Source organism: Rhinopithecus roxellana, chromosome 5 (genome assembly GCF_007565055.1).
Source record: "Rhinopithecus roxellana isolate Shanxi Qingling chromosome 5, ASM756505v1, whole genome shotgun sequence".
In the NCBI taxonomy this organism is placed as follows: domain Eukaryota; kingdom Metazoa; phylum Chordata; class Mammalia; order Primates; family Cercopithecidae; genus Rhinopithecus; species Rhinopithecus roxellana.
In genome coordinates, this window is record NC_044553.1 from 31,439,179 (window position 1) to 31,451,807 (window position 12,629).

At 40.9% G+C, this 12,629-nt stretch overlaps 1 protein-coding gene across 2 annotated transcripts in view; it reads left to right on the top strand.

Moving 5' to 3' along the window:
• CASC4 (cancer susceptibility 4) overlaps positions 1-12,629 on the top strand; it is a 126,409-nt gene that overhangs the window by 87,121 nt on the left and 26,659 nt on the right. For both annotated transcript variants that reach the window (XM_010385233.2, XM_010385234.2), the window contains exons 7-8: positions 1,536-1,634; positions 2,663-2,833. In XM_010385233.2, the coding sequence (XP_010383535.1) occupies positions 1,536-1,634; positions 2,663-2,833 (270 nt within the window). The remainder of the gene's footprint in view (positions 1-1,535; positions 1,635-2,662; positions 2,834-12,629) is intronic.

Sequence of the window (12,629 nt, forward strand, 5' to 3'; positions counted from 1 at the left end):
CCTGCCTCAGCCTCCTGTGTAACTGGGACTACAGGCGCCCACCATTATGCCTGGCTAATTTTTTTTTTGTATTTTTAGTAGAGACGAGGTTTCATGGTGTTAGCCAGGATGGTCTCTTAATTCCTGACCTCGTTATCCACCCGCCTTGGCCTCCCAAAGTACTGGGATTACAGGGTGAGCCACCACGCCCAGCCCTTTTTTTTTTTTTTTTTTTTTTTTTTTTGAGACAGAGTTTCACTCTTATCTCCTAGGCGGGAGTGCAGTGGCATGATCTCAGCTCACTGCAACCTTCGCCTCCCAGGTTCAAGCGATTCTTCTGTCTCAGCCTCCTAAGTAGCTGGGATTACAGACATGGACCACCACCCCCGGCTAGTTTTTTGTATTTTTAGTAGAGATGGGGTTTCACCTTTTTGGCCAAGCTGGGTGACTCTGTCTCAAAAATAAATAAATAAATAAAAGAGAAGAAAATCTGAGCAACTAAGAATAACATATTCTTAATGCCTTACGTAACTTGTGTCAATTTTTATTTGTACTATGCATATAAAAAGGTCTCACTGTTGAAGGTCACTGTATCTGAAGAGATTCATTTTATTTATTTATTTATTTATTTATTTATTCGAGATGAAGTCTCACTCTGTCACCCAGGTTGCAATGCAGTGGCGCGATCTCAGCTCACTGCAACTTCTGCCTCCCAGGTTCAAGCGATTCTCCTGTCTCAACATCCTAAGTAGCTAGAATTATAGACGTGCACTACCACGCTCGGCTAATTTTTTGTATTTTCAGTAGAGATGGGGTTTCACCTTGTTGACCAAGCTGGTCTTGAACTCCTCACCTTGCGATCTGCCCACCTCGGCTTCCCAAAGTGCTGGGATTACAAGTGTGAGCCACCGTGCCCAGTCAGTCCATTTTGTTAATTCATCAAATCTTTGTTGAACTTCTCTTACATGCTAGGCACTATTCTAAGTTTTGGGGATATAGTGGTGAAGAAGATGGAGTTTGTACTGTCATGGAGCTTATATTCTGGTCAGATTTACTGGTCAAAAAAATCTGTGATGGGGCTGGGCGCGGTGGCTCACGCCTGTAGTGCCAGCACTTTGGGAGGTTGAGTGGGGCAGATCACCTGAGATCTGGAGTTCAAGAGCAGCCTGGCCAACATGGTGAAACGCCATCTCTACTGAAATACAAAACTTACCTGGGCGTGGTGGCGAGTGCCTGTAATCCTAGCAACCCCAGAGGCGAAGGCAGGGAGAATCGCTGGAACACAGGAGGCAGAGATTGCAGTGAGCTGAGATCGTGCCATTGCACTCCAGCCTCGGAGACAGAGCGAGACTGTCCCGAAAGAAAAAAAAAAATCTGTGATGGATGGTATAGTGTATCAATTAGTAACTATAAATAAATTAGCATACCAATTATATGGATTACAAAATTAGAATAAACATCATAAAATTAATGCAATGTAAATTGATTCACGGTGGGTTTTTTTTAGAAATCATAGTATCAATGGGAATAATATGCACTTTTTTTTTTTCTTGTAGCTTTAAGGAAGCCTCCTATTTCAGTTTCTCAATATGAAAGTCATCAAGCAATCTCCCATCTTCCAACTGGACAACCTCTCTCCCCAAATATGCTTCCAGGTATGAAGTCTTATTCTTATAATTCCATTTGAAACCAACTTACTAGTCATGTACAGTTATGTAGTGTATAAAATATATCACTTAGCAGTATAGTGAAATAGCATTTATTCTTTGAGGTAATGTTATATATTTTTTAAGACTAGTGAAAGCTCAGAGAGAAATAGTCATCTCAAACTTCACTTTATCTGGTGGATTGTTACAGTCTTTTTCTTAAGAACAGAAGAATTATTTATTATGCCACTCTGAGCTACATTCCCTTTCCTCTCTGCCTGCTATACAGGTTTAGTTTCTTCAAAATGTGTTCAAATTTATCTCATAGAGGCTTTCTATAAATTACAGTGCACACCTATATTAAAGTCTTTACTTCGTACTTATGAATGTATTTATTTTCTGAACACTCATTCCGTTGTATAGAAATATTTCCCTAAAATGAGAGTAGATATGACTGAAGAGACCTGCTTAAGGGAGATGATGGAAAGGAAAAATGTCAGAGTAGCATAGGATGTTTTGAATCCAAAATTAAAGTCATTGATGAGGATAAAAAGGGAGGTGAGGGAAAGAGAGGTGGTATCTAGTAGATAATGCTAAGAAAGAATCAAGAGTCAACACTTGTGAGTCACTGTATAAATGAAGATGACTTAGAGAGTAGAAATTTTAAAAGCCTTACTGGAGTTTGGAGATTTCTGATACTAATATGGAATTTGGAGGGAGGAAAAGATATGGGTATCATTGCTATATTAATCTATGGATTTCTACTGTGTATCTTTTTGGTGAATAAGTTTGTAGCCATTAGTAGAGATACTCGCCTGGGAATGGTCAGTAAACTTCCCACAGCTAAAATCACATTGGTTATAAGATTTGATTAAAGAAATGAGAATAAACATTTAAAAAAAAAAAAAAAAAAGCTTTGTGACTACCCAACATTAAACAATAGTCTGTCTTAGCTTTGTAAATCAGATCTTGTGAAATTCATCTTTAAAAGATTAAATTAAATTATATTCTTTTAATTTGATGTCTTTATGCTACAGATTCACATGTAAACCACAATGGAAACCCTGGTACTTCAAAACAGAATCCTTCCAGTCCTCTTCAGCATTTAATTCCAGGCTCAAACTTGGACAGTGAACCCAGAATTCAAACAGATATACTAAAGCAGGCTACCAAGGATAGAGTCAGTGATTTCCATAAATTGAAGCAAAGTAAGAATCAATTGATGAATATTATGCTAAAAATATTTATTTAAATGTAATATGAATTAAGGTCTTCATTATTCTGCTCTCTAATAAATGTATGGTGAAGTTATATGTATTTATTTTTTTTATTTTTTTTAGTTTTTATTTTGTTTTGAGGCGGAGTCTCACTCTGTCGCCCGGACTGGAGTGCAGTGGCCAGATCTCAGCTCACTGCAAGCTCCGCCTCCCGGGTTTACGCCATTCTCCTGCCTCAGCCTCCCGAGTAGCTGGGACTACAGGCGCCCGCCACCTCACCCGGCTAGTTTTTGTATTTTTAGTAGAGACGGGGTTTCACCGTGTTAGCCAGGATGGTCTCGATCTCCTGACCTCGTGATCCGCCCATCTCGGCCTCCCAAAGTGCTGGGATTACAGGCTTGAGCCACTGCGCCCGGCCAGTTATATGTATTTAAAGAGAAGGTATGAAAGTGTCAAAATTTAAAGGAAATGTAGGTTTTAAATGGATAGATATTATTTTAAAGAAAACTTTAAAAAGGTTCTCATGTTCTCCATTGTTAAATAATAAATTTCAGGTGAGTTGACTTTTTTAAAAAATGCGATTAGTTCTTATGAATATAAACTCTTTTGGAGAAATGAGAAAAGATATATTTTGATAGACTAACAAATGAAAACTTTGATTAGGGAGGAGAGAAAATAAATAGTTTTGAAAAATGGAACATTCTGGGAGAAACATACACTCTGGGGACATTACCTTAGTGGATTGCTCAATACTGCTTTCTCCTCCATTCCCTTCAATTGCATTTTTCTCATTTAGATGTTAGAAGTGTAAGAAAAAATTCTGGTAGTGGAATTTGAGGCAGGAGAGTGTCCCTTAGATCAGCTTCCTTAAACTGTGCTTTCCCTGGTTCTGCTTTTCATGGCATCTTTTTACCTTCTATTCTGAATAGACAGAATCTCTAAAAGCTTCATTTTGTCTTTGGTTTATTTATTTATTTTTAATTTTTACCATCACCAGGAGTAAGATCAAGTCTTTGGTTTTTATGATGGCTTCTGTCTATGGAAGCAACTGTGCAGAGCACTGGTTAGGCAGTTCTTTGTACAAAGGTTGCTTGTAAGCTAATAATTGAACAATGTTATATTTGTGACTTTATTCAAGGTATTTTATTTTATTTCATTATTTTTATTTATTTATTTTTAGAGACGGGGGTCTTGCTTTGTTGCCCAGGCTGGTCTTGAACTCCTGGGCTGAAGTGATCCTCCCGCCTTAGCCTCACAAAGTGCTGGGATTACAGGCATTACCCACCTTCCTGGCCTATTCAAGGTATTTTTGTTGGTCTTGTAACAGTTATTTAAATTTATTCATATATATGAATGTATAGTTTGCATGAATTTAATTGGCTTTCCTTTCTTTCTTCTTTCTCTGATTTCTTTAAATAGGAAATTCCTTGATATTTTAAAGCATATCTGTGTATCTTGACCAAAGTATTGTGTGAAAAACATTTTTATTACAAAGATTTAGCTAACATTTTAAATATAATGAAAAAATATTTCCTCAAAATTGGGTTGTGGAATTGGCCTGAAAACACATCTCAACAAGAAGAGGTGTACAGTAAGAGCATAACAAATAAAATATCTTAATTTGATCACTTAAGATTTTCTTCTTTAAAATTTTTTTTGAGATGGAGTCGTGCTCGGTCACCCAGGCAGGAGTGCAGTGGCAGGCAGGAGTGCAGTGGTGCAGTCTCAGCTCACTGCAACCTCTGCCTCCCAGGTTCAAGCGATTCTTCTGCCTCATCTTCCTGAGCAGGTGGGATTACAGGTCCATGCCACCATGCCTGGCTAATTTTTGTATTTTTAGTAGAGATGGGGTTTCACCATGTTGGCCAGGCTAGTCTCGATTTTCTGACCTCAGGTGATCCACCTGCCTCAGCCTTCCAAAGTGCTGGGATTACAGTCATGAGCTACTGCACCCGGCTAAGATTTTCTTCTAAACTTATATTTATTCTATACATTTTTAAAATTGTTGCCTTACCTGTATATATTTTTTTAACTGATGTTTGAATAAAGAAGGTGATTGGAAATAATTGCTAGGAAATTATTACTCTCTACAGTTATTTTGAAAAGAGCCTAGGTATGGTGGTACATGACTGTAGTCCCAGCTACTTGGGAGGCTGAGGCAGGAGAATCGCTTGAACCTGGGAGGCGAAGTTTGCCATGAGCCGAGATCGCGCCACTGCACTTCAGCCTGGGCGACAGAGCGAGACTCCATCAAAAAAAGAAAAAAAAGAGCCTATTGAGTTTTAAACCCTCACTCCAAATTATTTTCCATGTATCATTAATGTATATAGAGAGTTGAAATCAATGCATGCACAATTTTGTGTTTTACTTTGACATTATTTCTTACATTCCTTTTTACCTAATTTAAATTTTTATTAATATATACACATATATTATGTATCTATTATATAAATATACAGAATATATGTATACATTATATACATACATTATATACATTATCTGCATATATTCTGTTGTGGCTAGGCAATAATAATAGTTTACTTAGGTCTCCTCTCTTATTGTTTAGATCATGTCATATTTTCTCATTGTAACTGTCATTATTGTTACTATATATTTTTTTCCCCAGTTATTTCCTGTTCCTCCTACTTTGGGTGTTCCTTTAAAAATATAGTCCTCAGAACGAAATTACTGGGTCAAAGCACTTGACTAGCTTTATAGCACCTTTTAAATAGTGTCAGATTATTCTCTAGTACAGTTTTACAGTGTCACTGGAGTTATATATAAGTTTAGTGGTTCCTCTGTGGCCTGGCCACATTGATTTTTATCGTTTTTATAAGGTATTTAGAATATAATGTTTCCTTAAAAATGTTGTAATAAACATTTGTTCTGGTGGCCTATTTTTATGTGAGTAATTTTATTGTAATTATTTCTTGGTATATAATCTGTGCGTCAGTTTTGACCACTTAGCCTGAGAACTTTGTAGATTGGTTATATTTATTTGTATCAACTCTTTTTTTTTTTTTTTTTTTTATTTGAGACAAGGTCTCGCTGTATCACCCAAGCTTGGAGTGCAGTAGTGCAGTTGTGGCTCACTTCAGCCTTGACTTCCTGGGTTCAAACGATCCTCCCTCCTCAGCCTCCTCAGTAGCTGAGACCACAGGCGTGTGCCATCTCACCTGGCTAATTTTAAAATTTTTTTAATAAAGATGAGGGCTCACTCTGTTGCCCAGACTGGTATTGAACTCCTGTGCTCATATGATCCTCCCACCTCAGCCTCCCAAAATGCTGGGATTACAAGTGTGAGCCACCATGCCCAGCCCCATATCAAATCTTTATAGATAATTCAGATTTATCACAATTTTCCTCTTACATTGTCTTTCCTGATATAAGACTTTCTTATGCTTTATCATGCAGAAGTTTTTTTAATTAAAAATAAATTTTTGTTGTGGTAAGTTACACGTAAAATTCACCAAAATGTACAATTCAGTGGTATTTAGTCCTTTCACAAAGTTGTACAAACTATCACCACTCTAGTTCCAGAATATTTTCATCACCCTGAAACAGACTCTGTACTCTCCTACCCATAGCACCTGACAACCACTAATTTGCTTTTTTCTCTATATGGAGTCACCTATTCTGGATATTTCATATAAAAGGAATCATATGGCCAGGCGCAGTGGCTCATGCCTGTAATCTCAGCACTTTGGAAGGCCAAGGTGGGTGGATCACAAGGTCAGGAGATCAAGACCATCCTGGCCAACATGGTGAAATCCCTTCTCTACTAAAAATACAAAAATTAGCTGGGCATAGTGGTGCATGCCTGTAATCTGAGCTACTTGGGAGGCTGAGGCAGGAGAATCACTTGAACCAGAGAGATGGAGGTTGCAGTGAGCCGATGAGATCATGCCGCTGTACTCCAGCCTCGCAGCAGAGCGAGACTGCATTTAAAAAAAAAAAAGAATCATACAGTATGTGGCCTTTTGTGTCTGGCTTCTTTTATTTAGCATAATTTTTTCAAAGTTCGACCATGGTGTAGCATGTAGCATGTATCAGTATTTTATTTATTTTTATGGCTGGATAATATTCAGTTGTATGGATACATTTTGTTTATTCATCTGTTGATGTACATATGGGTTGTTTCTGCATTTTGGCTATCGAATAGTGCTTCTGTGAACATTTATGTACAAGTTTTTTTGAATACCTGGTTTTAATTCTTTTGAGTATGTACCTAGATGTGAAACTGCTGAATCAAAGTTCTATGTTTAGTTTTTTGAAGAAGTGCCAAGCCATTTTCCACAATAGCTGTACCATTTTACATTCCCACCAGCAACGTATAAGAGTTACAGTTTCGGCCGGGCGCGGTGGCTCAAGCCTGTAATCCCAGCACTTTGGGAGGCCGAGACGGGCGGATCACGAGGTCAGGAGATCGAGACCATCCTGGCTAACACGGTGAAACCCCGTCTCTACTAAAAAATACAAAAAACTAGCGGGGCGAGGTGGCGGGCGCTTGTAGTCCCAGCTACTTGGGAGGCTGAGGCAGGAGAATGGCATAAACCCGGGAGGCGGAGCTTGCAGTGAGCTGAGATCCGGCCACTGCACTCCAGCCTGGGCGACAGATCGAGACTCCGTCTCAAAAAAAAAAAAAAAAAAAAAAAAAAAGAGTTAGTTTCTCCACATCCCCTTCCTTCCTTCCTTCCTTCCTTCCTTCCCTCCCTCCCTCCCTCCCTCCCTCCCTCCCTTCCTTCCTTCCTTCCTTCCTTCCTTCCCCCCTCCCTCCTTTCATTCATTCCTTCTATCATGTAGTACATATGAAGTGATATTTCCTTGTGGTTTTTATTTGCATTTCACTAATGACATTGAGCACCTTTTCTGTCTACTTTTTGGCCATTTGTATATCCTCTTTGGAGAATTGTCCTTTCAAGTTCTTTGCCTTTTTTAAAAATTTACTTTTAGAGACAGAATCTAGCTTTGTCGCCCAGGCCAGAGTGCAGTGGCACAGTCATAGCTCACTGCATCCTCATATTCCTAGGCTCAAGCAATCTTCCTGCCTGAGCCTCACTAGTAGCTATGGCTACCGGTGTATCCTACCAGGCCTGGCTAATGTATGTATGTATTTTTTAGCTTTTGTGGAGATGGGGTGTTGCTGTCTTGCCCTGGTTGGTCTCCAACTCCTGGCCTCAAACAACTCTCCCATCTTGGCCTCCCAAAAGCACTGGGATTATAGGTATGAGCCACCGGGGCCCAGCCCTTTGCCCATTTTTATATTGGGTTATTTGTCTTGGTTGTTGAATTTTAAGAGGTTTTGAAAATGTATTCTTATTACTAGACCCTGATCAGGTGTATGATTTGCAAATGTTTTTGCATAGTCTATGGGTTGTCTTTTCATTCTTGATAGTGTCCTTTCATGCACAAAATTTTTAATTTTGATGAGGTCCAATTTATCTGTTTTTTGGCTTTGTTCATACTTTGAGTATGATATCTAAGAAACCAGTGCCAAAATCATGGTCATGAAGATTTCCCCCTGTTTTCTTCTAAGACTTTCATAGGTTTAACTGTTATATTTAGGTCTTTCATCCATTTAAAGTTAGTTTTTGTATACGGTTTGAGGTAAGGTCTAACTTAATCCTTTTGTATGTGGATACCAGTTGTCCCAACAACATTTATTGAAAAGACTCTTCATTTCCCATTGAACAGTCTTGGTATCCTTGTCAAAAATCTATTGACCACAGATATATGGGTTTATTTCTGAATTATAAATTCTATTGCATTTATCTATATGTCTCTCCTTATGCCAGTATCATACTGTTCTCATTGCTATAACTTTGTGGTAAGTTTTGAAATTGTGAATTATGAGTCCTTCAACTTTGTTCGTCTTTAAGATTATTTTAGCTATTCATGGTCCCTTGTAATTTTATTGTAGGATCTGCTTTTCCATTTGTACTAAAAAGGAAGTGATATTTTAAAAGGAATTTTGGCTGGGCACAGTAGCTCACACCTATAATTCCAGCGTTTTGTGGGGCCGAGGCAGGAGGATCACATGAGTTCAGGAGTTCAAGACCAGCCTGGGCAATGTAGCAAGACCCTATCTTTACAAAAAATTTAAAAATTAGGCCAGCATGGTGGCACAAGCCTGTAGCCTCTGCTACTGTGGATGCTGAGGTGGGAGGATTGCTTGAGCCCAGGAATTCAAGGTTATGGTGAGCTATGGTTGTTCCACTGCACTCCAGCTTGGGTGACAAAGTGAGCCCTGTCTCTGAAAAAATAAAATTAAAACATTGGCCGAGTGCAGTGGCTTATGCCTGTAATTCCAGCACTTTGGGAGGCCAAGGCAGGCGGATCACTGGATCCCAGGAGTTTGATACAGCCTGGGCAACGTGGCAAAACCCCGTCTCTACGAAAAATACAAAAACTAGCCACATGTGGTGGCATGCACCTGTAGTCCCTGTTACTTGGGAAGCTAAGGTGGGAGGACTGCTTGAGCCCAGGAGGCAGAGGCTATAGGGAGCTGAGATTCTGAGATTGTGCCATCATTGCATTCCAGCCTGGGTAGACTTCTTGCTAGTGCATATAAGTATGACTGATTTTTGGCCTGGCCCAGTAGCTCATGCCTGTAATCCCAGCATTTTGGGAGGCCGAGGCGGGCAGATCATCTGAGGTCAGGAGTTCGAGACCAGCCTGGCCAACATGGTGAAACCCCGTCTCTACTAAAAATACAAAAATTAGCCCGGTGCAGGGACAAATGCCTGTAATCCCAGATACTTGGGAGGTTGAGACATGAAAATCGCTTGCACGGCCGGGCGCGGTGGCTCAAACCTGTAATCCCAGCACTTTGGGAGGCCGAGACGGGTGGATCGCCTTGTCAGGAGATCGAGACCATCCTGGCTAACACGGCGAAACCCCGTCTTTACTAAAAAAAATACAAAAAACTAGCCGGACAAGTTGGCGGGCACCTGTAGCCCCAGCTACTCGGGAGGCTGAGGCAGGAGAATGGCATAAACCCGGGAGGCGGAGCTTGCAGTGAGCTGAGATCCGGCCACTGCACTCCAGCCTGGGTGACAGAGTGAGACTCCGTTTCAAAAAAAAAAAAGAAAAGGAAAGAAAATCGCTTGCACTGGGAGGTGGAGGTTGCAGTGAGTCAAGACCACCATACCGTACTCCAGCCTGGGTGACAGAGTGAGACACTCTCTCAAGGGAAAAAAAAAGAAATATGACTGATTTTTGTGTGTGTTGATTTTGTATCATGCAACTTTATACAACTTGACACAAAAGGTCTTTTTTTTTTTTTTGAGACGGAGTCTCGGTCAGTCGCCCAGGCTGGAGTGCAGTGGCGTGATCTCGGCTCACTGCAAGCTCTGCCTCCCAGGTTCACACCATTCTCCTGCCTCAGCCTCCCGAGTAGCTGGGACTGCAGGTGCCCACCACCACACCAGTCTAATATTTTTTGCATTTTTAGTAGAGACGGGGTTTCACCATGTTAGCCAGGATGGTCTCAATCTCCTGACCTCGTGATCCACCCACCTCGTCCTCCCAAAGTGCTGGGATTACAGGTGTGAGCCACCGCGCCCGGCCAACACAAAAGGTCTTCAGTTGTGTATATTCATGCATATCTGTCTAGACTCTTATGATGATTTTAATTTATTTTATAGAAAATCATTTCTTTTGGCCGGGTGCGGTGGCTCAAGCCTGTAATCCCAGCACTTTGGGAGGCCGAGACGGGCGGATCACGAGGTCAGGAGATCGAGACCATCCTGGCTAACACAGTGAAACCCCGTCTCTACTAAAAATACAAAAAACTAGCCGGGCGAGGTGGCAGCGCCTGTAGTCCCAGCTACTCGGGAGGCTGAGGCAGGAGAATGGCGTGAACCCGGGAGGCGGAGCTTGCAGTGAGCTGAGATCTGGCCACTGCACTCCAGCCTGGGTGACAGAGCGAGACTCCGGTCTCAAAAAAAAAAAAAAAAAAAAAAAAAAAAAAAAAAAAAAAAAAAAAAATCATTTCTTTTATAAAAATCATCTCTTCTATCTGGACATAAATATACTATTCTTTTTTTTCTTTTTTTTTTTTTTTGAGATGGAGTGTTGCTCTGTTGCCCAGGCTGGAGTGCAGTGGCGTAGTCTCAACTCACTACAACCTCTGCCTCCTGGGTTCAAGTGATTCTCCTACCTGGCCGATATGGTAAAACCCCATCTCCACTAAAAATATAAAAATTAGCCGGGCTTATTGGTGCGTGCCTGTAATTCCAGCTACTCTGGAGGCTGAGGCACAATAATCACTTGAACATGGGAGGCAGAGGTTGCAGTAAGCCAAAGTCACGCCACTGCACTCCAGCCCGGGCAACAGAGCAAGACCCCGTCTCAAAAAAAAAAAAAAAAAAAAGGAAAAAAAAAATCATTAGTATTCTTGTGTTTATTCAGCTTTGCTTTCCATAGAGTAAAAACTATTTAGTCATAAGAAAAATTTATTTTATTTTAGTTATTTAAGAGATAGGTGGCCTGGCACCGCGGCCCATGCCTGTAATCTTAACACTGGGAAGCTGAGGCAGATGGATTGCTTGAGCCCAGGAGTGCAAGACCAGCCTGGGCAACATGGTGAAACCCCATCTCTATAAAAGATCCAAAAATAAGCTGGGCATGGAGCCGTGCTCCTGTAGCCCCACCTCCTTGGGTGGCTGAGTTTGCAGGATTGCTTAAGCCCAGGAGTTAGAGGCTGCAGTGAGCCATGATTGTGCCACTGCACTCCAGCCTGGACAACAGAGAAAGACCTTGTCTCAAAAGAAAAAAACAAAAGAGAGAGAGAGAGAAGACAGGGTCTTGCTATGCTGCCAGGCTGGATTCAAACTGCTGGGCTCAAATCATCCTCCTGCCTTAGCCTCCTGAGTAGCTGGGATTTATAGGCATGCATCACTGAGCCCAATGGAAATTCATTTTTAAGTACAGTTTTGCTTTATAATTTTCTTCTTTTTTGACTTACAATTTTTCTTTCTTTCATTTAACACTTGCCAAATTTGTATATGTAAATCATTATTCTCAAAAATTTCAGTGTGGCTGGGCACAGTGGCACATGCCTGTAATCCCAGCACTTTTGGAGGCTGAGGCAGGTGGATCACTTGAGGCCAGGAGTTTGAGAGCAGCCTAGCAGCAAAACATAGCCAACATGGTGAAACCCTGTCTCTATTGAAAATACAGAATTAGCCAGGTGTGGTGGTGCATGCGTGTAGTCTCAGCTACTTGGGAGGTTGAATGGGAGGATTGCTTGAATCCAGGAAGTGGAGGTTGCAGTGAGCAATGATCATGCCACTGCACTCCATCTTAGACAACAGAGTGAGACCCTGTCTCAAATAAATACATAAGTAAATAAAAAATAAAAGCACTTGATACTCTGTAGGTACAAAATAACATGCTGTTAGAAAAAAAGTTGAAATTTTTATTGAAAACACTTTTAGAAAAGGAGGGGAAGTCCTTAGACATTATATAGTTATCACCACTATTTTTGTTTTGTTTTGTTTTTTGAGACAGGGTCTCACTCTTGCACCCAGGTTGTACTGCATTAGCACGTTCATAGCTTACTACAACCTTGACCTCCTTGGGCTCAAGGGATCCTCCCACCTCAGCCTCCTGAATAGCTGGGACTACAGGTGTGCGCCACCATGCCTGGCTAATTTTTGTATTTTTGCAGAGACAGACTTTCACCATGTTGCTCAGACTGGTCTCAAACTCCTGAGCTCAAGCAGTCCTCCCATCTCGATGTCCCAAAGTGCTGGGATTACAGGCATGAGCCACCATTCCTGAC